We start from the raw sequence: 24,633 nt of genomic DNA, 5'->3' as shown, positions 1-24,633 counted from the left end.
CAGTGTGCAGCTAGTGGAGTGGATAGCCGGACTAGGGTGCACCGCAGGTGGTTAGAGGGGAGTTGGACGTATATAGGTGTCAGTGTGGAGGTCAGTGGTCTTGTCTGGGAGTTAATAGTTAACTTAGACATGGTTGGGTAGGGTGGGTGTGGGTGTCAGTGCGTATCTGTAAGAACATACGTAGGCGTCTACCGATGCTGTATGCAGAGCTGCGCTATGCGCTAAGGTGCACCATGGAGACAGGGACGTGCACGGATAGACACCAAGTGGTGCTAAAGCACCTTAGCCTGGCTAATAAGCCAGACTCATATCACACTGTCGCGTAATCCGCCGAGAGCCGAAAATAATGCCCTTCTATAGTGTCAATGACCGAAAACGTACATACCGGTAATCAATCAAATCAATGTATTGGATTTGTTTTGCCCCAAATAACAAGTCGAGTTCTAACAAGAACAGTAGAGGAGGGGCGGGGTAGTCGAATTACAGCAGGGGAGTCACATCTCATCACAACACCTGTTCTGAAAGAAAGAGGAGCGGCGAGTTTTACAGTGGCGACACGGCGGTACAGTAACAGAAAAACGGGGTCAGTCCATCAAGAAGTCACCTAAAGGCTTGATTACATCGGCACGGCGCTGCCTCCCATGATGCAACGGGACACAGGAGTTACGAGTGGAAGCACGCCACCCTTCCCTACAGTTATTATGGCTTGTTGTTTTGCAGCTCGGTAATCGTGCTCCAAAGTGACATCATTGGTGTGGATTGGCTGAAATGCCCCTGTGGGGCGACGTGTGACTTCCTCCACAGCACTGAAGAGTGAAGACAAACCCCAGTCTAGGAAATGGATGTGCCAAATTACACAGTGGCCACCCGTAGGGAACACGTGCAGGCGCACAGGCACAGGTGTGTGGTGTGTGTGTGTGTGTGTGTGTGTGTGTGTGTGTGTGTGTGTGTACTGAGGCACTACTGAGAATTGTATTTCTACCAGTGCGCATGTTGTGATATATATTTTCTCTCTCACCCTCATTTCTCTTCTCCTGTCTCTTTAGTCCTGTTCCCTTTCATGTGCTGTATTTTGTTGTGCTTCCTTCTTGCACACTATACTCTATATCTCACCGCACACCTATGCTTTCATCAACCGCCTCTTCCTCAACTCTACAACACTACAATCTAGAGCTGCAGGGCGTCAGTGGGCGATATGGGCAAAATAAAGCTTGTCTGCTTCTAAGCTATTTTTAGTATTATCATCATCAGCTTGCAGAGCTGATCAATGATCGGACTTTCTAGTCTAGTCACATGGTCTAGTGGCAAGATTTTCATGATTGGCTGGCCTCTAACTATAGCCAATGGGACACTAAGCCTAGCCTTACTCATCTGCGAAGAGAAAAGCCTGGTCACAACCTATGAACCTAAGGCAGAGAGTGCATAGCCGGAAGTGTCGGGCCCGGAACATCGGTCAGATGCATTTCCCCCGGATATTATATTTCCCGACCAATCACAGCACTTGTTTCATACACGGAGAATGTCAACAGATTTTTAAAGTGTCAACGTCATTTCCTTGAGCGGTACTTTCACCAAAATCCCACTACGTCCGCCAGATTCCAGCAATGCTCTCTATAGGTCTTGCCCAGCGACCAGCGTGCACTAAGCCCCACAGCCAATGGGGTATTAAACCTGCTCACCTCTCCCCCACCGCTTCATGACTAGAGACTGCAAACGTGACTACAGAAAGCCCCACTAAGGTATGAATGGAATGCAAGCTGTTATACCAAAGACTCTAAAAATGGGACCCAGTGCCTCCCTGCTTGACACTCAGCATCAAGGGTTGGATTGGGGGTAAGTCCCTGCGACATACTAGCGTCATGTCCAGGGGGTGTACTTGTACATCAAGCTGCCTCACACTACAGAAACAGGAGATAGGCTCCTTCCCTAAGGGCCTCATGGCTCGGCAAGGCTACTTAAGCTGATGTATAACGACTTGAGTAAGTGATGAAATGAATACGTGATTAAAACCATATTCAAAGTCCCAGACGATAATATCTAGTCTCATATCATATGATATGGCCAGATGTGGTCAGATGGGGCTACAGAAGCGGCCCAACCATCTGTGAATGTGGAGAAGAGGACCATACGATGCAGCACGGCCTTGTCTGCCCTCTCTACTATACCTAACCAGTGCAGCTTAAAAGATCTCGCAGAGTTCAATAATGATGCAAATGACTGAGTGAAGAAATGGGAAACTGTCATCTAACCACATGCTTCAAAGACACGCGGAAATAAGAAGTATGTCATGACATCAATATAATTTCGATATGTCGACAGATCCTTTTATAATCTGGAGCACTTACATTTTACTTGTTCTCAAACTGGGTACTGGGACCCCCAGGTGTCCTTGAGGCGGTGCCAGAGGGTCCCAGGCAAAATGAGTTAATATAGCATACAAAACGGTTTAACCATTGGCTATGCTAGCTGATCTACAAGCTGCGACGTGTCGTGAGCTTGTATGTCTGATATTTTCTCAAAATATTTCCTCATGGGTGTGCTGCAAAATACATGTTAATTTTGTGGATTTTGTATTTTATTCATTCATTTATTTTTGAAAAGTACACTACAATATAGAATTCCAAATGTACTTGAATAAAAATACAAAGGTATTGGCATCAAAATGTAGGCCTACTTAAAGTACCAACAGTAGAAAGTAGTCATTATGCAGAACGTCTCATTTAAAGTGTTCAAATGTTTAAACTAGCAGAACTACAAGCTCACAATGTGTCCTATTGAAGATCTGCTATTTTCAAATGGCCAAAATGAATGTATACATGTGTTGTAATAATAATAATCACGATCTACAACATAACTATAGTAACTAAAGTGTTAATTGTAATAATTGCAGTAGCTACAGTAAAAGTACAATAGATCTGTGGTGTAGTGGAGTAGAAAAAGTATTGGAAATTGTACAAATATTGATAAACCTCAAACTTTACTTAGTTACCTTCCACCACTGGTCTTTGACAGGAAAATGTTTGAGAACCACTGCTTTATACACTGATGTATGAATGATAAAGTATAGATCAGGCTTTATTAATTTCCAATCACTTAGGAGATCTTGTGTGTGTGTGTCTGTGTCTGTGTGTGTGTGTGTGTGTGTGTGTGTGTGTGTGTGTGTGTGTGTGTGTGTGTGTGTGTGTGTGTGTGTGTGTGTGCGCGTGCGTGTGTTTCTCTGCTGTGAGAAGAACAAGAAAAAACAAGTGAATAATGAATGTTTCTCATTGACCAGTGGAGTAGAACAGACACTCCTGTACTTTAAATTTAAATGGCCTGTTTTCTCTCAGAGGCACGCGCCCACACACCACACTCTGCCAAAACATCAATAATCTGTTATTACATTCTGGAAACTCCTTTTCTTTACCTTCACATAAACAAAAGCTTTAAAAGAAAGGGGAGCATTAAGCACAGGAACTTGTTTAAGCCAACAAAATTAGAAGCCTACAGTTCATCTCTATAATTGTATGAAGAATTAACAAGACTATTAAATCTATATTTATAGAATGTATTTTGTTTACAGTACATTGTGCACACTGGTAACACAATCAGAATAAAATATCTTATCTTCTTTCTGTATTTTATCATAGCTTCCTAATGCTGGGAGAGACATCCAAATTCAATTGTTCTTGTGAGCAGGGAGCCTTACAAAGTCCCCTTTCTGTAAGTGACAGAAGTTTGATGTCTGCTTCTGTTTTTTCTACCCTAAAACGTTGACTCTGTGGGATATTTCTTTATTTTCTCTGCTCCTAAATTAATTTCGCTGCCTGCAGCAAAGCATGGCAGGATATTGACATCGGTGCCGTCTGCGTGTGCGCGTGTGTGTGTTTGTTTATTTTGTCTATCAGATTTTCATGAAACTTTAGAGATGCTGATCAGTGGACAGCCCTGGAGACAAGATCAGCGATTGGATTTTAAAGGTCAAAAGTCAAGGGAAAAACTGAGAACGGGTTGTTGGACTTTAAACAAACTTTATAGGGTTGAAGTGGTTAAACAGACTTTGATGTTATATCATTAACTCCTTTCTGCTGCAGCCGGGGACCTCCAGGAACCCTCTCAAGGACCCCTGGGGGTCCCCCGGACCCCACTTTGAGAACCACTGCAGTAAAAGAACAGTAGCAGCCTATAGTTCATCCGTGCAGCAGCAGCGGTCCCACCTGCCCCCCCTGGACTAAAGCTGCCTGTCGCCTCCATAATAATCTGCCCTCTCTGTAAGATGGATGGCCTGATGATATGGCTGGGGCCGCAGAGACTAGAGCCAACGTCTCTCCCGGTGCGCGTGTGAGGCATGGTGCACACACGGGTAACAAAATACGGGGCAAACGAGCACACCGTAAACCTCCACAGAGCATCACTCATGCAACTCGTCGTCCGGTAAAGCCTGTGCGCAAGGAGACACGCGGGCAAAGCCGTTTCAAGGCTGTTCATTTTCAGCTTTTTTTCCCCGCCGCCCGCCCTCAGCTGTGGAACAAGAAGGGAGGGGAGGAACTCCACGTTAAAAACTCTCAGCTCTGCTGAATCCCTGAATCTTTCAGCGCTTTTCTAATTGCACTTGTCAATTGCAACATTAACCTGCAGAGTTAAGAGCCATGCTTATGAGATTATTCACAGCGAGCAGGTGGGCTACTTTTCTTTGTTTTGCATGGGCTGTATTTCACCATCAGATGGCAGAGTCCTAGATGTGGGTTAATGATGGAGGAGGGGGAAGGTTACATGAACGGACCTTCATAAACTAGGTGGTGTGTAAACTGTAAACTAGGCTGTGATACTACAGTGGAGACCATGTTATTAAGTTCTTCCAGAAGGTTATTGAACGCTATCTCATTCTTTTTAGATAATTTGTGTTAATCTGGGAAACCAGGGCATACACACAAAAACATAAAACGTGCGTTTTTATGATCCACTCGAGTGACTTTTACTTTAGTTACTAGTTACTTTGTAGATTTTGATTATTATTACAAAAAAACACTATAACCATCAGCCCTACATTTCGGACATCTGAAAATAGCCGATCTACAAGCTAACAATGCATCGACGACGCATTATGAATTCCGGACTTGTACTTGTAGCCTTATGGACACTACAGTGACTTTACTAGCGTCAGAACGATGGCTTCCATTTTCGCATTGCAACTTTTCAGGACTGGAAATCCTGCAGTTTCTAAGTGGATTCCACATCATGAAGATAGGTTGAAAAGTGGTGAAGTGGTCCTTTTAAGTAAACGTTTGAGCACTGGCTTTCCACCATGGTAAAGTCACTGTAGTCTGTAGTGTCCACCTTATGGGTAGGAGTTCAATCCCAGCATGATGCTTCCGGTAGTGCAGCATCTATTCTATATGATCACTCTTGGCCGTATTGGGAGGATGAGGGAAGCCGTGTGGGGGACAGTGTTTGCTGCGCCCCAGCATATGGGCTTGGGTGGTGCCCGTCAATGGGCGGTGTTGAATGGGAGGAGTAGGACGGAGGAGCTACATCCTCCCGGTGAGGGTGCCACAGAAATATGTGAGGAGGGTTAATTGGCATAACGACTATATTTTGATTTAATTTATTGATTTATTTATTAAATACCCATTAGCTTACTATGCATCACAGCAGATACTCTTCCTGGGGTGTCAATCATAATCAAAGAAACTACATATACACCATTCTAGGGATGTCCCGATCACGTTTTTTTGCTCCGGTTCCGGTTCCGATCATTTGATTTTGAGTATCTGCCGATACCGATTCTTCCCGATTTTATAGAACACGTTTATGCCATATCACAATATCCCAAATCACAGACAATTTCCAGTCTAATATCATGATTTGGATATAATATTGATAATAGGGATGTCTCGATCAGATTTTTTGGCTCCAGATCTGATTCCGATCATTTGAAAATGACGTGATCGTCCCTCGATTTCCGATCACCCGATCTGATCGGGACAACCCTACCCTACAGGCCTACACCATTCATACAACGCAACACAAAACACTAACTCATGATCTGTCTAATACATTTGATACACCTCCTGAGTGAACAAAAACAGTTTTTACTTTTTATTAAACTCATGTAGTTACTTTCAGAGATTAAAAAGTTATTTGGGATGGAAAGAAGGGTAAAATACAATGGCTGCTCTTAATTTCATTATTTTAAACATTTTACGTTAACTTTGAGCACTTAGAAAAGCGCTAAAAAAATGCAATTCATTATTAAGTTGCATGTCTGGACATGCAGAGGCAAAGGGATCCACTTGTCAAGAACATCTACAAATATGTCTGTCTGTATGTATGTTTGTTTTTGTATGTCTGTACTCAATTATTAATGTTATTTTTTTATATTGTTTTACTGATGACGATAACTGGGGGGAGGGATGGGGTGAGGGAGAAAAAAAAATGGTATGTTCAGACTGTACTAAATTGTTGAAACCTATTACCAATAAACATATATTTAAAAAATCTACAAGTCAGTTCTGTGCTCTGAATTCTTAAGAGGAATTAAATATCAAATGAGGTTTTTTTCTGAGGAACAAGCAGGATGGATGTGTTCAGAATTGTAACTTTTACCAAACCGACAAAGAAAGTCTCTTTTTGTTTTGCATTGTACAAGTTGAACCTGCATAAATCTTTTGCAAAGTCATTTTTAAAAGGTATTTTTTTCCCTTTCTTCTCTGCAAAGAAACTTTCAGTTCCCACAGTAACTCAAATGCAGGTCTGTTTTGCTCCATTGTTCTCGGTTAATTTGCAAATCGAAACAAAACATTATTTTCTTCCCAATGCCCAAAATACATGTGCAGCTGTATCTCACTGACGCATATTGTAAGTAGGTGTTTAGAGGGCTCTCAGCTGAAAGAATGTTATTCAAGTGAAAGTTTGATAGCAGTCTTGGGGCACCATAGGTATCAATATTTCTAATTTATTTCCTTTTTAAGTTATTTCTTCTGCATTGTTATGCTTTCAAAAAAGAAAATAGCAAAAATAGCCGATCTACAAGATCACAAGTGGCCATGAGTACATAACCTAACATGTGTGCTATTTCACTACTCTGGCACAACACTGTCATATGGGCTGTGCACTAAGTGGCTGAACCAGGCAACATTTAAATAGATTTTCTTTTGTTTAATTTGTTTCTGTTTAAGCATAACCTCTCACAGGAAAAACTGTGAGCATTCTAGAAACATTTCTGGAGCTTAAGAAAGTAACAAGTTTGAGAATCCATTTTGCTTGACTAGAACTAGATAGACCACACTTCAATCAAGCCAGGGTGCCGGGGCATACAAGGTTTCACACTCACATTCACCAGAGCTCTGTGCTCCTTCACCCCAACTTCTGTGGTATTGGTTCATGTGCGCTTGTGGTGCTGGAAAAACTTACGATACAGATCTTTAACTGGGCTGTTAAGCTCCGCTCACTTACCCAGACATAAAACACTGCTTAGAAGTTTCATTGGCATCATTAGACATCATGGGACATTCCATGACTGAGAGTAGAATTACAAATAATATGCCAAAGCTATTTAACACGTTTTTTCCCCACCTAACTTCTGCTTTTTGGAAGTGATTTAGGATAGGAAATGTGGCAGATATAAAGACGAGGGATGAATTCATGAGGATTTCCCAGTAAGCATGATGTAACTCTTACATTTGAAGTCTAAAGGTGGTTTGAAGAATGCCATTCCTTTGGAATGAGTATCTCCAAAAGGAATTCCAGTAGTTTCCTGTCCCACACAATGAGGTGGGACTAAAGTCAGAACTAAACAGGAAATAGCATTACGTAAATGGTCCTCTAATGTCTCTTTTGTGCTGATGGGATTGAAACAAAGGAATATTGTGTTTTTTCCTTACAAAGAGGGGGTTTCACATTGCATTTTTGACATATTTCAATTCAAAGTCATTATTTGGAAACAGTGAATTAGTCCTGTATATCAACCAACCAACCCCACAGCTGTTTCTATTGGTGCAAAGCATGCAATATTATACAGTTATGAGAGAATTATTCTGCAATAAGTTACGTAGTTTCATGATTCATGAATAGCTCATGCAACTTTCAAAATGATGTCACATGAAACACAAGTTGCACAACATTGCATTGAGTCTTTTGATGATGGCCCACGCCCCTCGTTTGGCCTTTGGTGAACTGAGCTCTGTCTGCAAGAAATAGCAAAGCAGAGTCCTTGATCCTGGCTCTGGGACCCGCTGGATCGTTTATGCAAGTCCCAGTCTGGATCTGACAATTCAGCTGGAGTGTGGAGGTGGGGGTGTCTGTAGAGCCATAGAGCCAGCTAATTCCTTGGGAGAGCTTTGTTAGCCCGGACCATTTGGAGAGCTATCAAGGGAGATACATAACTCTGGTCTCTCATCATGCAGATGACAGAGCGCTGCGTGCTTTGCATGCAGGACTCATCTTGTCCACGATAAGCTCCCTGCACGGGGCCCTATCCCTGGTTCATTTACTCGTTGTTCTGATAATAACACGTGTCCCCTTTCTGCTATAGTCAATTATGTCTTCATTAGGATGCTAACTAGCGGGGAAAAACAAACGAGCATTGTGCAGCACGGAGAGATTAAGTCTGTGTGACATTTATTACTGAGACGCACAAGTCTATAGGTGAAAGCTGTAAAGGGCATAACGTGGTATTCATTGTTGCTCTGCCTGCCGAGACTGTATTCTCCTGTCTGATGGTGGTATCAATTTATCAGCTAATGAACTGAGTTAGTCCATAAATGTATCATCCTGTTTCCAAGAAACAAGGCACAAATGAGTGACATATCATTGGCCTTCTTACTTTTGTGTGCTGCCAATCAAATGACACTGCCTTAATTAGCAGGTGAAACGCAATACGGAGACTGTCCCACATGATAAATCTAATCCATTCTATCAAATCTATCTATGTAATATATCAAATAAACATGTAGAGCAATTAGTCTGTGCTGGTAAACGCTTGGTGCCTACCCTTGATTTATCTAAACATAATGGACTTATGGACACGGCCCTGTGGCTTACCTGACAAAGTGCATACCATTTATGGCTCAGTTCTTACACAGCCATCCTGGTTTCAAATCTGACCCGAGGCCTTTTGCCGAATGACCTTCCCATATATCTCCTGCCATTTCCTGCCTATCTCCACTATCTCTATCACAGTTATAAATCCTTGAAAATGCCCCTCAGCCCCCACAAAACAATGAATAAATGAATGTGTTCATTTATCCATTTGTGACTATATTTGTACACTCTCAAGAGTTAAATGCACAACACTGACGATTTGTATTGTGTAGGTAAAAAAACAACGGTAGATATTCATATGAATGAAATACACCTATGAACAGAACACAGGAATTTACATTAGTACCCATGAGAAAACCTTTGGGTTTCATCTTCACATGATTATTGCGTTTCTTTCCTTACAGTCACATTGCATATCGCACTCTCTCCTGTTCTCAGAACTTTGGGGTAAATTCCCTTATGTCGAAGACAAGTTTGTTTTTCAGGTTCCTGAACGGCTGTGTCCTCAATCAGTCACCCTCTCTTTTGTCTGAGTGGACCAGATCGCCCAGGAGGATCAGGTTGCCCTCTATGCTGTATGATTACCCATGGTGTTTTAAACACTGCTTCTCTTTTTAGCCCCGCTAGTGGTGTGGCTCTAAGGATGTCTGTGTCAGTCGGTTCGTCGGTCCATCCGTCTACCTATCCACACGTGTTTCATTGTTGAATATCTGACCTGTTTTCTTGTTCTTTCCTTCCTATTCTAGTCTTCTTCCCCATCATGAAAGCTACAAATGATGGGAGTTTATACAAAAGATCACTTCACCCACTGTCACACCTAGGGTTGGGATCCTTTAGGATTTTAACGATTACAGATCTTTAACGCTTCCCTCTTAACAGTCCAATTCATTAACGCCCGGTTCCCTTTAACCATTCCAGGGCGTTCCAAATGGACACTAAAGGTTCATTCATAGTCTGGATTTTCGGTGGTGAGGTGACCACTGAAATAACGTTGAGCGGTGGCGAGTAAAAACAGAGAGAAGGGCTGGGGCGGTGGCGGTGGTTTGCTCTTCACCGCGGCTCGTGACGTCATGTTGTAGTTCGGTGGTCACCTCACCACCGAAGATCCAGACTATGTATGAGCCTTTATACGTCTGTAACTCTGAGAGTGTATACTGTACAGTGTACATAGAACCAAATGGATCCGTAAAGGGTATTCCTGAACGGCATTGGAATTATATAACAGACGTGAAATGCACATACCAGCTCTGTATGTGTAATAGAAGCGGTTCTAGAAATGCTTCCAGTCCCTCAATGTTGGAACGGTTCCTTCGGTTCCTCTGAAAATAGCAGATCTACAAGCTCACATAGGCTATTTTCAGCATGTAACCATGTGGAATATATGCCATAACGACGTCGCGGGCATCACATCACAAAATCAACTGTATATTTCGTAGACTAAACTATGCCTAAAACCAAATCAACAATAATGTGCCGCCAAATTCAATCAACTAATCTCCGATGTGTGCTTTGACATAATTTGTCAAAGCACACAAAGTGTTGCCACTACTGGCAACACACAATGTACAATGTGTGTGCTATCTGTCTACAGGAATAATTTGCCATCAAGTTGTGTTTGTATATAGCTCAGAGATAGATTACAGAGGAGGATGTTACCTTCTGACAACCTCAGCCAACTTCTTTTTTCTTCCAAAACTGCCCATGGCACGTTGCTGTCCTCTCTGTCTTCTGTTGAGAGTGAGACCAGATTTTACTTTCATGGTGCATTTATATAGTGCTTTTATCCGAAGCGCTTTACATAGATTGTGCATTACATTCACCCATTCACACACACACACACACTCATACACCGATGGCGTAGGTCCAGGAAACCACCCGGGAGCAATTAGGGGTTCAGTGTCTTGCTCAAGGACACTTCGACAATTGACACCAACTCTGGGGAGCCTGGGATAGAACGGCCGCTCTACCATCCACTGCCGCCCGTGACAGGCCGTAATATAAATCATGAGCACACGGGGTGTCTGACCAGTGACACACAGTGTTTGCGTTGGTGTCTCTGCAGTGGTGTTCACTGTTCAGCTAGTTCGGAAAAGTTGGTGCAAGAACTACAGAAATGAACTTCAGTATAAGGAAATGCCTTTGTTTGCCTTTAGGCCTCTTGTTTGACGGCGGTAATGTTCATCTTTATCAGCAGCCGAAATTTATATATTTGCGACAGCAGCGGTACAGGTAGAGCGGATAACCAACGTACCTTAAGTTACATTGGGGGTTTTTTCTCCAACATTTTATTTTCAGTCTATGCACCATATTATCAGTCTACGTGGTTCTCAAAATAAAGCGGAAGAGGCACTGGTTAAATATGGCTGTCATTAATCAAACTTGTCAGTGCAGTATTGCAGACACACACGCATCAGTTATACTACATCCACGACGAGGATGGTTTCGTTTGCCAATACTCCCAATCTTGATTCATTAGAGCCTCAAACTGAACTCTGTTTACCTTAAAGGTCTTAGTCTTGTTTCGCTTTCATCATCGTTTTCTCAACGTTTCAGTATGCCCGTTTTACTTTTCAGCTCATTGTTCTCACTTCCTCTCTCCGCCTGGCCCCTTGTGCATTAAGCCCTCCCGTCTGTCTCTCCATCCACCCCCCATCTTCGCCTCTCGTCACAGGCCATTGCCAAGAAGGCCCTGTTCTGGTCAGGAGGGGTTAAGCAGTTGGCCAGAGTTCAGAGGAGATGCAGACGCCCTGAACAAAGCGTTCCATAATGAGACGTAAACAGAGCAGGAACAACATGTTTAAGGTTCAGCGTGGCTTCCCTTTGGACACGACCACTGACGCAATGACCGGAGTCGGGTCCATCAATCATTTTACCCCGTAGACTTTCACAGAGGTGGATGGTATGGCTGGCATGTTACATAATCTTACTGCCGCATGACATTATGAGGGGGAAAAACAACAGTCTAGTAAGCGACCGAAGACAGAATCAGACTTCTCTGACTGTCAGCAGCTAGGGTGAGGTTCCATCACCAATGCACTAGGGAACATTCCTGCCCACACATTGTTCGAGGCGAGGTGTGGCAACTAAGGGTTAGGCAGTGCCTGTACCACCTCAGAGAACTGAGAAAAAGTATAATGCTGCATTCACACAAGCAGATGCAAAGATACAGTCCACCTTTCATTTCCAATGGAAGCCAGTGACAAACTTTTGTAGCTACTGCAAAAGCTACAACAGCTACAAAAGTTGAGCTGGTTTCAACTTCAGCTACAAAGATACAAAGCTACCAATACTGTACGGTGTACGCTGTGTATAGCTTTGCAGCATAAGTCTCGCAGGTATGAACAGCTCCTCCCGGGACCAGCAATTAAGCACTGCCAAGGGTGGTGCCCTTGACCGGCCATGGGGACTTAAATTCCCACCCCACAGGATTCATACACTGCTGGTGTTTGAGCAGAGCTCAAATGATTTTAAAGAACTCGCAGAGAATATCTGCAGTAAGGCAAGCTAGCGCCTGCATGGTCACAATGTTGCTGCAGAGAGACAAAGAGGTTTTTCACTCTATCAGAGTTATCAAACTGTAAATACTCGAGAGCACAGAGCACACACTGCATTTGTATTTTCTTCTATTTTCTTTTCTCTTCTCTTAAATTCCCTGGCACATTTTTGGACTTTATCTTGCTCAGAATTACTACAATTCAGCACAAAAATGTTTTACTATGTATAAACTTTGGTCAGCCTTCATCTGCATTGTAACCGAGGCTCTATATCAAAGAGCCTGAGATCTGGTCTGGGAATTAAAGCCGAGAGGTCACACCTTAGTTAGTAAGGGCTAGAAATGCGATCTCTTGAGGCAGGTGGGTTCAATAGTCAAAGGTGAGTAAGTCACAACTAGAGATCCAAGCTTAATTCTACGGGTGAACCTGCTGAGGCCTTGTATTTATAATATCGTGATGTCATCTCTGACGCCATGGTTGTGATGTCAGAGCGACACTTCGTTCCTTCGTAACATGCATGTATATTGTATATCCAAAATAAATGTAGAACATTCTAAAGTGACTGATACTGATATTGCTTGCACACACTTTAAGTTTATTCAAAATGTGCTACACTCTGGCACACACTTTACTTACACAGTTTATCGTACCCAGTTTTATATTGTGTCTGTTGGTGCATGTCACACCAATATAGTATCACACATACTATATGATTGTGAGAAATAAATCTGAATTCTTTCTCTAGATGTGACACCTGAGGACCTCAGCTCTCACATTTCTTTTTTTAAGAAGACATCACACGTCTGTCAGAAAAAAATGCTGTGATGACTCTGCGATCACCATCCTCGCTCAGCTTTTTTATGTTCCACACCTCTCAGCAGTGCTGTTTACAGTCTTGTTTGGCATATTTTCCAGACAGATTACGCCGCTAATGTCAGCCACAGTAAAATCATAAGTCACGAGTAAAATATCACGCCTCCAACCACAGCTTTCATGTCTGCCTTGTCCTTTCTTTAAGCCGCGTTGCTTTGACGACAGGGTGGAGATACCTGTACACTCGAACAAAGGCTGACATCTGATACACCCAATGCTGTTGACGGAATGACAGCTGACTAACAGAAAGGCTCATATACCTCATATATGATGGATGAGCAAAGACAGAAAGAATATTTAACTTGTTTTATCGCCAATTCAGTCAAATTTATTTTGTAAATGATGCATTTATATAGCGTATTTATCCAATGGGCTTTACATAGATTGTGCCTTACATTTTCACACATTCATACACCGATGGCTGGGAAACCATGCAAGGCACCATCGGGAGCAATTAGGGATTCAGCGTCTTCGTCAAGGACACTTCGACAGCAACTCTGGGGGCCGGAGCCCGGGATCGAACTGGGAACCTTGTGGTTCCCATCGGCTACTCTACCCCTGAGCCACCATTTTCAAATCTGGGTTGCCTGTTGATGACTAACAATAGCGAAGTAAAATCCACTGAAAGGAATTACATTGTTTCCTTCTCAATGCAGCAATGACGCACTTCCAAAACAACCCTACAACCCTCACCATCAGTAGCATGTCATTTCATTTTCATTTCATTTCAACAACACTCAGCTCAGGGCATTTCCTGCTTCTATCCTGTAACAGGAACCAGTACAAGATTTGTGGCACGATCTCCTGTCCTTGCGGTAAAGTACTGTATACTATATGTCACCACAGTCACCTATACAAGACTAGAATGGCAAACATCCATCCTGCTTTAGAAATGTAAAGAAAGACAATGCATGAATATTTTTACTGTGTCATACAGTGTTGATTTCGTCGACTAAAACGACCTTTTTTCACAGATGAAAACTAAGTGAAAACTAAGCTATGATGACTAAAAGACTAAAAGACTAAATATACTGACAATGTCGTCAACAAATAAAAACTAAAATGTTAGGAAGGGAGTCAAGGGACTAGTGGACAAGAGATAAGAAGAGTGTAAAAACAGTCAGTCATTACGACGGCATCAAGGCCCGCCAAAATACATTTTAGTCGACAAAATCAACTGTAGATTTAGTCGACAAAAATCTTATGATATTTAGTATGACTAAAACTAAAACAACACTGGTGTCATACAGCAACGTATATGTGAAACAAACCCAACTACTGCCAAATCATTGAATAGACTATGTGCCTGCATTTTATATATTAAAAGAAAAAGGTTTTGTTGTTTTTAATTATATTATGCTGGACTTATTTCATGTCTTGTTTTGTGGGATTGTCAAGAATCAAGAAGGTTTATTTGCCACTACTCTGACTCATACAGGTACAAGAAGCAAAATGCAATTTTGTGAGGTCCTCAAAGTACTGAGCTATAAAATACAATGTAAATAAAATACAATGGCTATAGAAAATGCAATGGCTCTGCATCAGACAAATGTACGCATACTAGAGCGGTTGGAGGCTCTACAGCAGTGCACGTTGGGCACTGGCCTACTTGGAACGATGCAAGTTGGAAATGCATGCCCCACCCAGATATTATGTCTGTGTCCTTTTCATGCCCATATATGGAGATCTTTGTCAGGCATGCCCCACATATGGAGTCTATAGGGATGTCAGAATGATGTCAGAACAGGCCCTGTCCAGAGCCCGGGCAGGGGCCTTTTTGGGGAGGTTCTGGACAACCATGGGTCCGACTGCCTCGACACCGGGCACTGCACTCCCTGTGGTGGTGTGGAACGTGCGTGTCGAATTTGAGTTCTTGAGTTACGTGGATTAACAGTACACACACACACACAGACAGAGACTTGGTGCATTTCTACATATGCCCCTTATTAGATTTTTGATAGAATTTATCCTGTTGAAAGTCACAAACACCAGCAGCAAATTTTTCATGACCTCCTAAAAATATGTATTTGATATCCATGTGTAGTTGAATTGGACCCCATGGAACAGTGTGTGTAGTTATGTCTTACAGTATGTACGGTATATACATTAATCCCGAAACGCCAAGCTTTAAAAAATAATAATAATGCAGACAGTCTGCAGTCACCTGAGCACCTCTTTAAATTCGAAATGACGCACTTCCCCATTTTAAGCTGTCTTCAGCCAGTGTCGGAGCTAAATTTATGGCTTTCCTGACGCGGTGGCAGAAGTGAAACTCAAGTCAACTCTAAGCATAATCAGGAAAGGCATGCGGAGGCACCGGCACAGACAGAGAGAAGTGGGTGAAAGGCTCCACTGTCATGTGCTGTGACACTTCCAGCATCCCTGTTTTAGGCTCTGTGGCGGCGGAGTCACACGGACTGCCATTCTTCTTCAGCGTTAGTAGGAAGTATTTCAAGAAAAATGAAATGCTTATTATAAAAACTGACAACCCAGGGATACACCAAATATAGTAGCATGAAGGATATGCGGCCCTGTGTGTAGTGTGCTAGATCAAATGACTAAGTGAAACATATGACGCCAAAGCCAAATATAATTGAAGCAAGAAAAGAAAACTTTATTGATATGTATTGTGAAGTCCTCTGTACAATATCAACGCTTAGTAAAAAACTAAGTCTTGTGCAAAATACTTTACAAAATTAAACACAAATATTAACAATAACTGTACATTTCATACTGTATGTCTGGAATGTAAATTCCAGGGACCCAGATCGGCCATTTTCACTCCTTCTCAAACATTTGTTTTCTAATTGGAATTTCTTCGATTTTTCTTCATGAAATGACTGGAAAAAAAACATTGAATTGTGTTTTTTAATTAATTAAAAATTTAGCTTTTTTGGGATTAAAAATAATAATAATAATAACAAATTGTAGGAAACCAAAAATTAAGGGAACCCATGAAAATGTGTCCGCAACCCACAAATGGGTCCCGAAGCAGTGCTCTCGCTGGTCGTCCTATGACGCAGCCTGACAGATGGAGAGGCTCTGTGGGTCTGGGTTCTTGAATATGTCACACATCTGGTTGGGCGCTGCGGGCCGCTGTGTTTCCAAGTGTCTCAGCGGAGTGTTGCAGCAGAGGGTACTACTGCTGTTATTCCACCGTCTGTTGGAGAGCCCAATGCCCTTTTAATTCCTGTTGTTAACCTTTTCCCTTGTAGTGGAGCGGAGCGGACAGAGGAGAGAACAAGGGGAGGGGAGCGTTCGCTGTGGTTCAGATGTGAAGCGTTCAGCCCTGGCATGTCGCCTCTGGCCTCCTCTCCTCTCCTCTCCCTGTCCTTCTGCTCTGCGTGGCTCTCTGCACGTCTCTCTCTCTCTCTCTGCTCACATCTCTGTCCACAGCGTTCAGGAGACAGAATACAATGCATGCAGTCAGTCACACTGTATATAAACACATACACAAATGTCACGCATGCACTCATATAAACAAGCCAGCACTAATGCACACACATACTGTGTGTGTGTGTGTGTGTGTGTGTGTGTGTGTGTGTGTGTGTGTGGAGGGGGGATGGTGCATCTGCGCATGCTTGTGTACGTGTATGTGTGTACATGCACTGAAACACTACAGCCTTAGTTCTGATAGCAGGAAACATGGTGCTCATGTAGTCTAGTCCAGAGGGCCATTATCAATGAGGGCTTAGCAGATAACCCACCTGAGTCCCCCCATGCAGACATGGCATTTACACAGGAGGAGAGAGAGAGAGAGAGGGTCTCCGAGATAAGGGACTATATGGGGGCGTGGGCCTGTATCTCTACACAGGTAATGAACATAGAGGGTGGGTCTGTATCCCTATAGCTATATGATGGACTATCTGTCATATTCTAACCCACCCTATATAGTCCTATGCAGCCCACTCACCAGTGGTGGAAATTAACCAAGTACAACTCCACTATATCTCAAATCCAAATCTTATACTACACTACTTTTTCTTTTTTTTATTAATTTTATTATTATTAGAAAACATACATACAAACATACACTTCAGCCCATATTACATTTCAGCCATTTGAAAATAGTCAAAAGGTCAGTCTACAAGCCCCCGATGGGACCATTGTGAGCTATTTTCAAAAGATTTTTAAACATTTGAAAACTTGAAATGGGACATTCTGCATAATGAATACTTTTGCTACTTTATGTACCGGTACATTTTGAAGCCAGTACTTTTACTCAAGTAAATATTTAATTTTGGACCTTTACTAGATTATTTCTATATTGCAGTATTGAAACTTTTACATAAGCAAAACATGGGAGTACTTTTTTCCAGCACTGCCACTCACCAGCGTACTGTATACTTAGTTTTAGTTTAACCACTTAAGCCTTATACCGTTGCTGTCAGGCAGATATGAATGAATCGCATTATAATAATAATAATTACATAGTAGAAGGATGCCAAGTTTAAAGTAACATTCTGCTGAATATTTACAAAGCATAAAGACAGGGAGGATATGAACATCCACATAATTACCGGTATACAGTACACGGTGCTGGACAACAAAAACCGGGGTAGATTTATTAAAGAGTTCTTTAACTGTCTATATATATAGGGAAATAACAGTAGATATACATTCTCCCTTATAAATAATAATACAACTGTTCCCTCATATTGCTGGGGACCCTCAGGAACCCCCTCAAGGACCTCCGTCTGAGAGCCACTGAACTAAAGGAATAAACGGAGCGTGCCGCGATAGTGCCGTCATTCTTTCAAATAAGTATACGTACCAGCGAGTTCCCGGTCCAGACTGTCAATGAAACTCTCAAGTTCCCTCGTGTCTCCCAGCTTAGCTGAAGGAAGAGAGGAGAGGAGAGAATGTTAGAACCCAGAGAGAGAGAGAGAGAGAGAGAGAGAGAGAGAGAGAGAGAGAACACAAAATGGAACATTTCTGTGGAGAAACTCAGCTAAATTCAGTGGCATTTCCTTTGGACCTAAAGCGGTGAGCTAAAGTAACTCTCTGAGTTGCATAAGACCCCAAATGCTTCCATAATGGAAATAAAATGAATGTCCGCATAAAACTTGACGAAACCTCTTAACCGGCTTGATGCAACCACTCGGCAGTATTTGTCTGCATCTAATCGTGTCAGAAGCCTTGTATGTCCATTCTTTCTCTCTTTTATTCATGGATTAATGCCATATTCTACGCTTCATCGACAATGTCATGCAAAAAAAGGTGATCTACAAGCTCACAACGCCAATTGCATGGTGATGGGTTGCAGCTTTTATTTTCTCTGAAAGAAATGTGGGGGGAAATAACATGGCAGGTTGAATGTGTTTACTTAAGTCGGTCTGTGTGGGCGTTATAAATAGGCCTATTTAAACAATGATAAAAGAGTATGAATATACATGAATATTTAACCCAACAGTAATGACATAAAGTCTGTGCTGACGAACAAAGACAGGCTGGCACCCCCTAATCACCTTCCGAATGTTTTCATCCATGGAGATTGCACACGCACACGCACACACACAGTCTCTAGTGCTAATCCCACCCGTCCCAGCTCCTGCAGAGACCTTTAACAGTTGGAGATGCTACTAAGCATTGTTTTGTAAAGAAGACACAGGACAATCCCCATGCAAATGTCTGTGTGCTGTTTGTGTGCATAACAGTGAGCGTGGACACACAGTCAGTCAGATAGCCATCGCTGAAGACAACACAGTCAGTTGTTGTTGTTCTACCTTTTGGTGCCAGCGTTATGCCTGCTGTGTGAAGCTCCTCCTCGCTGGCATTCAGACTGTTAGCAAGGGAAGCCTCGCTGCCTAGGGGGGGGGGGGGGGGGGGGGGGGACAGAGACAGGCACTGTGTTTATGTTTCAGACACTTACATTGGGCCATGGAAACCTATGTTTTCGTATGCCAATATCTTTGCCTTTATTGAAATGAACTGACTAAATTGACAGACAGACAGACAGACAGACGCCCACTGTGGCTGCCACATGACGTCACTGCTTAAAAGAAAACAAGAAAAGAAAAAAGTCCATAGACTTGGCTGGGGTCCTGTTTTTTTTTTTTGGGGGGGGGGTGCTTTTTGTTAAGAAATTACATTAAAACGTTACAATTCTCATAGACTTGGCTAATTTCTGAAAGCCAGACTCTCAAAAAGAGTTAGTAAGCGAAAGAGACAGAGAGAGAGAGCAGGGGGGGGGGCAAGAAGAAACAATAAAGACAAAAAGAGGAGGTCAGACCGTAGAAATGATAAAAAGCAATAATCTTCTATAATAGTCCATGGGTTGCCCATAATTGTACACGATTAGACGCAAACAATGGTTCACGGGCGGTGACGTGCTCCAAGTGACTCATGATGCTGAGCTTGCATGATGCAATGTAGTGAGCTGGGGTTTCATCATGGCAGCAAACACAGCCAAAACACTTCTAACTCCTAACTATAGACAAACCAAAAGATAGGCTATAAAGTCCATGCAATAATTACAGTTCATTGCATAGTGCGCCAAAGCCATTGTTGCCGGTGAACTGATGATTCTAATAAATGCGTCCTGTTGTGGGTCTCATTTCATGTTAGCCATGCAGAATTAATGTCAATGGCGTCACGTCTGACTCAAGGGCAAATGATGCACATGACAGCATGTAAACTTCCTACTAGCCTCATTGTAGCCCAGTGGTTCTCAAAGTGGTTCCTTGAGGGGGTTTCAGGGAGTCCCCGGGTAAATCGGTTTAACCATATTAACCCTATATCCATCGGCCATTTGAAAATAGCAAATATACAAGCTCAAATGCATAATTAAATGTTTTAACTGGTTCGTCATCACAGAAGGATTGGGCATTATTATTTATTGTAATTGTCGTTTAGTTACTCACTGTAATCGGAGTCTTCAACTCCACTGTCGTCCCCTCCCCCTCCTAAGCGACTCTTGGCGTCCTTCAGCAGACGTTGGTATGTGAGAGGGTTGCTCTGGGAGGAGGGCGCCTTCAGCTCCGCCACCACATCCTGGAACTCCTGCAGCAGTTCCCCCAGCTCCAGGTCCAAATCTGACCGTTTTCAATTGAAAAGGAGCTTTATTGGCATGAGAAAACATACATTTACATTGCCAAAGCATGTGTCAAACTATAATAAAAAACTGTTGAAAATGGTACAATGCCGTACACCAGTTGGAGGGTGTACAGCATTCTGTACACAGAGCTATGCACTATACATATACTATATGCATTATATATACAGGGTATTGACCTTTATGAAACAAATAGCTGCAATGTTGTCAGCGGGATTTTTTTCTCAAAACTATTTAAATAGTAGGCTATAGGCCTACCAGAAAAACCTCAGATTTAAAATCTGACACCAGTGTTTGCAAGATTAGAGGGAAACATCTGAAATAACTCTCCGATATGGTCGAGTGCAGCCGATCAATGAGTGGTGGAAAGTTAACACGTATAATACAAGTTTTTGCCTACATGTACAGTATAATATTGTCTGTCAAGTGGAAACTTTGTATGTGCAAAACTGTTACTTAAAAATATATAGGCCTACATGGAAATAGAAAGAAATAACAGATAACAAGTATACAAAACAAGAAAATAATATCTACAAAGTAACTTACTTGTACCATAATTAAATTTAAATTAAATAATAGTAGGCTACAATATTTCAATTTGCCTCTATGGAAAACTTTCAAACTTTACTATAGGCTACACCGCTACAGTATATGCTAATATATGTTGTACTTTCAGCTGCCTTTCCTCTAAAGTATAGTCTATGTAAAAAAAAAAAATACGGCCTTTTACTTGTAATAGAGTATACATTGCTAAGTACAAAATAAATCTGAATAGGCCAAATTTCTTCCACCACCACACCACTGGAGTGTTTTTTTTCCCTTCTTCTCCGCCAATCAATGATGTAGCCTGCTGGAACAGTGACATGCACCGCAGTGAGCCAATACAAGTATAATCCCAGCGGTTGCGTTTGTTTATTTGTTTATTTATTTTTTACAGTTATAGCCTATTCTCAAAACGGCTGGTATATCAACATCAACAAGGGAAAATACCGTGTCTAGTTGAATTATAGGCTATTTGTGAAATAACATTGGGGATTAAGCTGCAAACTGCTGCATAGCCTATAGGCTGGAAACTATTCCATTCTTTAATCCCGTTGACTCTGATTAATGCGATTTACAACAAACTGACATGAAAATGAGCTTATTCAAACTCTCAACACGCTCTACAAGTTTCAGTCTCAAACAAAATCAGTGGGCTATTAAATGCAATTGTAGTTAGAGCAAACACTCAAGCAGAACCTTAGGACTCACCTGCAATTTTCTCCGTGGACATTGTTGAAGAAATAAATGTATTCATGGCTGCAGTGCTAAGTGCTAATAGAAGAACACAGCTGCTCTGTCTGAACGCACACGGGGCTTTGAAGATGACAGGTCGAGGTCGGGCGTCACGTAGCATGGAGTAACGGAATGAGCGGCGAAAACAAGCAACCAATCGAACAGAACAGCCTCTGATGACGGGAGGAAGTTAATAGAACGGTGCGGAAAGTTTAGGCTACTGTAAAGGGGGCGGGGGGCGCGTAATGGTTACAGTACTGTGGGACAGGAATAGAAACTTATGCAACATGGGTGAGAAGAGAAGAGAAGAGAAGAGAAGAGGAAAAGAAAAGAAAAGAAGAAAAGAAAAGAAAAGAAAAGAAAAGAAAAGAAAAGAAAAGAAAAGAAAAGAAAAGAAAAGAAAAGAAAAGAAAAGAAAAGAAAAGAAAAGAAAAGAAAAGAAAAGAAAAGAAAAGAAAAGAAAAATACTCAAGTAAAGTAAAAACAACAACTTAAAGTACACATACTTAAAAAAATAATTTTTTTAAAAGTATTAAAGTATTAAACTTAAATGCAGTACTCAACTAGAAAAAGTGCCCTTCTGGGCACAGGTCTCCACCAGGAGGATAGGAGTGTGTGTTTGATGTTTGGCAAAATGTTTAGGAGCAATATAAACGTGTGTGTGTGTGTGTGTGTGTGTGTGTGTGTGTGTGTGTGTGTGACGCGGCTTGGCCTGTTGTAGCGCCACCATTTGAAAACTGTCAAGTGGCATTTCTTCCAAAGCCTAGTGGGAATATGCATGCAGTTTCACCACAATCGGACGCTGCGTTGAGTAGTTGAGTAGTACAAAGCGGGCTACTCCTGAAAAGTTTAGAAGCCAATTGTAGCTAATGAGGGTGGATTATGAGAAATCAAACAAACCTGGCTTGATCACATGACTATGGAGAGCATGTGTACCAATTTGAGTGAAATTTGGATAAAATCTGAAGGAGTAATATTAGAAAATGTGTTTTACATATGTCGGCCTCCTGGTGGCGCTATAAAGAGCAGATGTGAAAAATTCCAGGCAAAGGTTTTTCCTTGGCCACTAGGGAGTTGGCATACAAAGTTGCAGTTATAGGTAAAAACACTTTTCGGCCAGTTATGGCGCCACCATGAGGCTGAGTTGAAAATGTTCATGTGGCATTTCCCTAGTGGGGAATGTGCGTGCACAATTTCACGGAAATCACACGATGTGTTCATGATTTGCAGCATTTTGTTTGAAACTGAGCACTCCTGCGAACTTTGGAAGCCAATCTTAGCCAATCAGGATGGAGTCTGAGAAATCTGAAAGACAAGTTTCGTTGAATGGCTCTAGAGAGACTGTGTACCAATTTGCGTGATGTTTGGACAAAATCTGTAGGTGTACTGTCCAAAAACTTGTTTTGCACAAAGCGGCCTCCTGGTGGCGCTATAACAGTCCGTTCTGGAAATTTTGGGGAAGAGGTTCATCGTTGGCATCCAGGGAGTGTGTGTGCGCAAAATGTGGCATCGACCGGTTAACGGTGCCGGAGATTAGCTGTTCACAGACGGCCGGACAGACAGACACACACACACACACACACACACACGGACGGACGGCGTGCAAAACATACTCTCTCCCCATGCCTTCGGCCTGGTGGAGACAATTAAGTACATTCAGTGATGATTTAAAATAAATGATAGTGTTGCTGTATGTCTCCTTCACAAACACATTTAGGCATTCAGCACAGCAGACAGACACCCTTATCCATGAGAGAGACTTAGAGAGTGCTAGTTCAGAGTGAATGGCGTGATGAACCCTGGATAACAAACGACAGGGTAAATGGTCACGTAAATCGAGTGCAAAGAAAACAATTAAGTCGGATAAGATAAACCTCCATCGATCTGGGACCCTGTGGGGAAATTCAGGTGTCTTGGCAGCCAACATGCAGCACTAAAGCATGAAACCCACACAGGATAGATAGATGCAGGCATTACCTCCTTGGTTTGTCTTTGATCTCATTCTTATCGCCCTACTCTTACCCGCCAGGGTAAGAGTCTAAGAGAGATGTGAGCAAGATAAAATGCAATCAAGATAAATACAAATACATGGACTAATAGTCTGACAAGACAGTTAACAGTCTATAAAAAAAATGTACAATCTAATTTATAACCAGAACAGGGCGAGAGAGGGAAAGATATATGATAGACAGTATCATATTCGCTGTTGTCCGTCCAATATATGTACAGTGTCTGGCCTTCAAAAGTCATCTGGATATGGATAATATGTACATAGTCTATCAACAGGGAATATGATGATATACCGTCAACAGAAAGTGAATGCATGAGTGAATATGAATGTGCATGCCGATGGCCTGGAATAAACTCCCACTATACCCTAGACAGGCAGCCTCTAGAGCACAGCTCAAGACCTACTTCTACACACTCTTGCTTTTAGTTGAGATTTTAAAATCTTTTTTTTTCTTTTACATGTACTGTAGTCACTGTTTTATACCTGATTTGCTGCCATTTTATGTTCTTTGCTATTATTTAGCGTTACTGTTTTTGCCTTTGTTCTAATGCTAACGATAGTTTTCTGCTTTTCTCTTTTCACTGCTCTGTAAAGGCATGAAAGGCAAGGTGTAAATAAAGTTTATTATTATTACAGTATGAGTGAATATAAGTGAGTGAAATATTTGAATTCAGAAACCGTTGAAATGTTTTGTGGTAGTCTCTTGGATTTCCTGAATCCTTTGAAAAGTGCAGTTTAGAACAAAGAAATGGGAGTACAGGAGGTAACCATGGAGATAATAGGCTACTAATAATACACTTTAATTTTAAAACTTTTTGAAAAATGTGCTCGACCTCCCGTCTAAGAGTAGCTATGGGCACGCACAATGTTCTGCTCTGCAAGTCCCCAGAGATAATACTAATTCC

General features: G+C 42.0%; 1 protein-coding gene across 4 annotated transcripts; it reads right to left on the bottom strand.

Annotated features, from left to right (window-relative positions):
- Window positions 1-15,976: 15,976 nt before the first annotated feature.
- On the bottom strand, window positions 15,977-21,894 carry LOC308322512 (regulator of cell cycle RGCC). Of its 4 annotated transcripts, none has more exons than XM_080773806.1 (5): window positions 21,694-21,887; window positions 20,252-20,422; window positions 19,115-19,195; window positions 18,159-18,225; window positions 15,977-16,760 (listed from the first exon to the last, which is right to left on the bottom strand). In XM_080773806.1, the coding sequence occupies exons 1-5, from the start codon at window positions 21,836-21,838 to the stop codon at window positions 16,502-16,504; spliced, it is 723 nt and encodes a 240-aa protein (XP_080629932.1). In that variant the 5' UTR covers window positions 21,839-21,887; the 3' UTR covers window positions 15,977-16,501. The 4 variants fall into 4 exon arrangements, with proteins under 4 accessions (XP_080629932.1, XP_080629933.1, XP_080629934.1 ...); XM_080773808.1 differs by having other exon boundaries at window positions 16,617-16,774; window positions 18,163-18,225; window positions 21,694-21,885; XM_080773807.1 differs by lacking the exon at window positions 19,115-19,195 and having other exon boundaries at window positions 21,694-21,892.
- Window positions 21,895-24,633: the final 2,739 nt, after the last annotated feature.

The sequence above is a fragment of the Protomyctophum bolini genome (assembly GCF_963924005.1).
Source record: "Protomyctophum bolini genome assembly, chromosome: 10".
NCBI classification, from domain to species: domain Eukaryota; kingdom Metazoa; phylum Chordata; class Actinopteri; order Myctophiformes; family Myctophidae; genus Protomyctophum; species Protomyctophum bolini.
The sequence above is the reverse complement of the archived record's forward strand: the minus strand, read 5'-3'. Positions and strand labels throughout refer to the sequence as shown.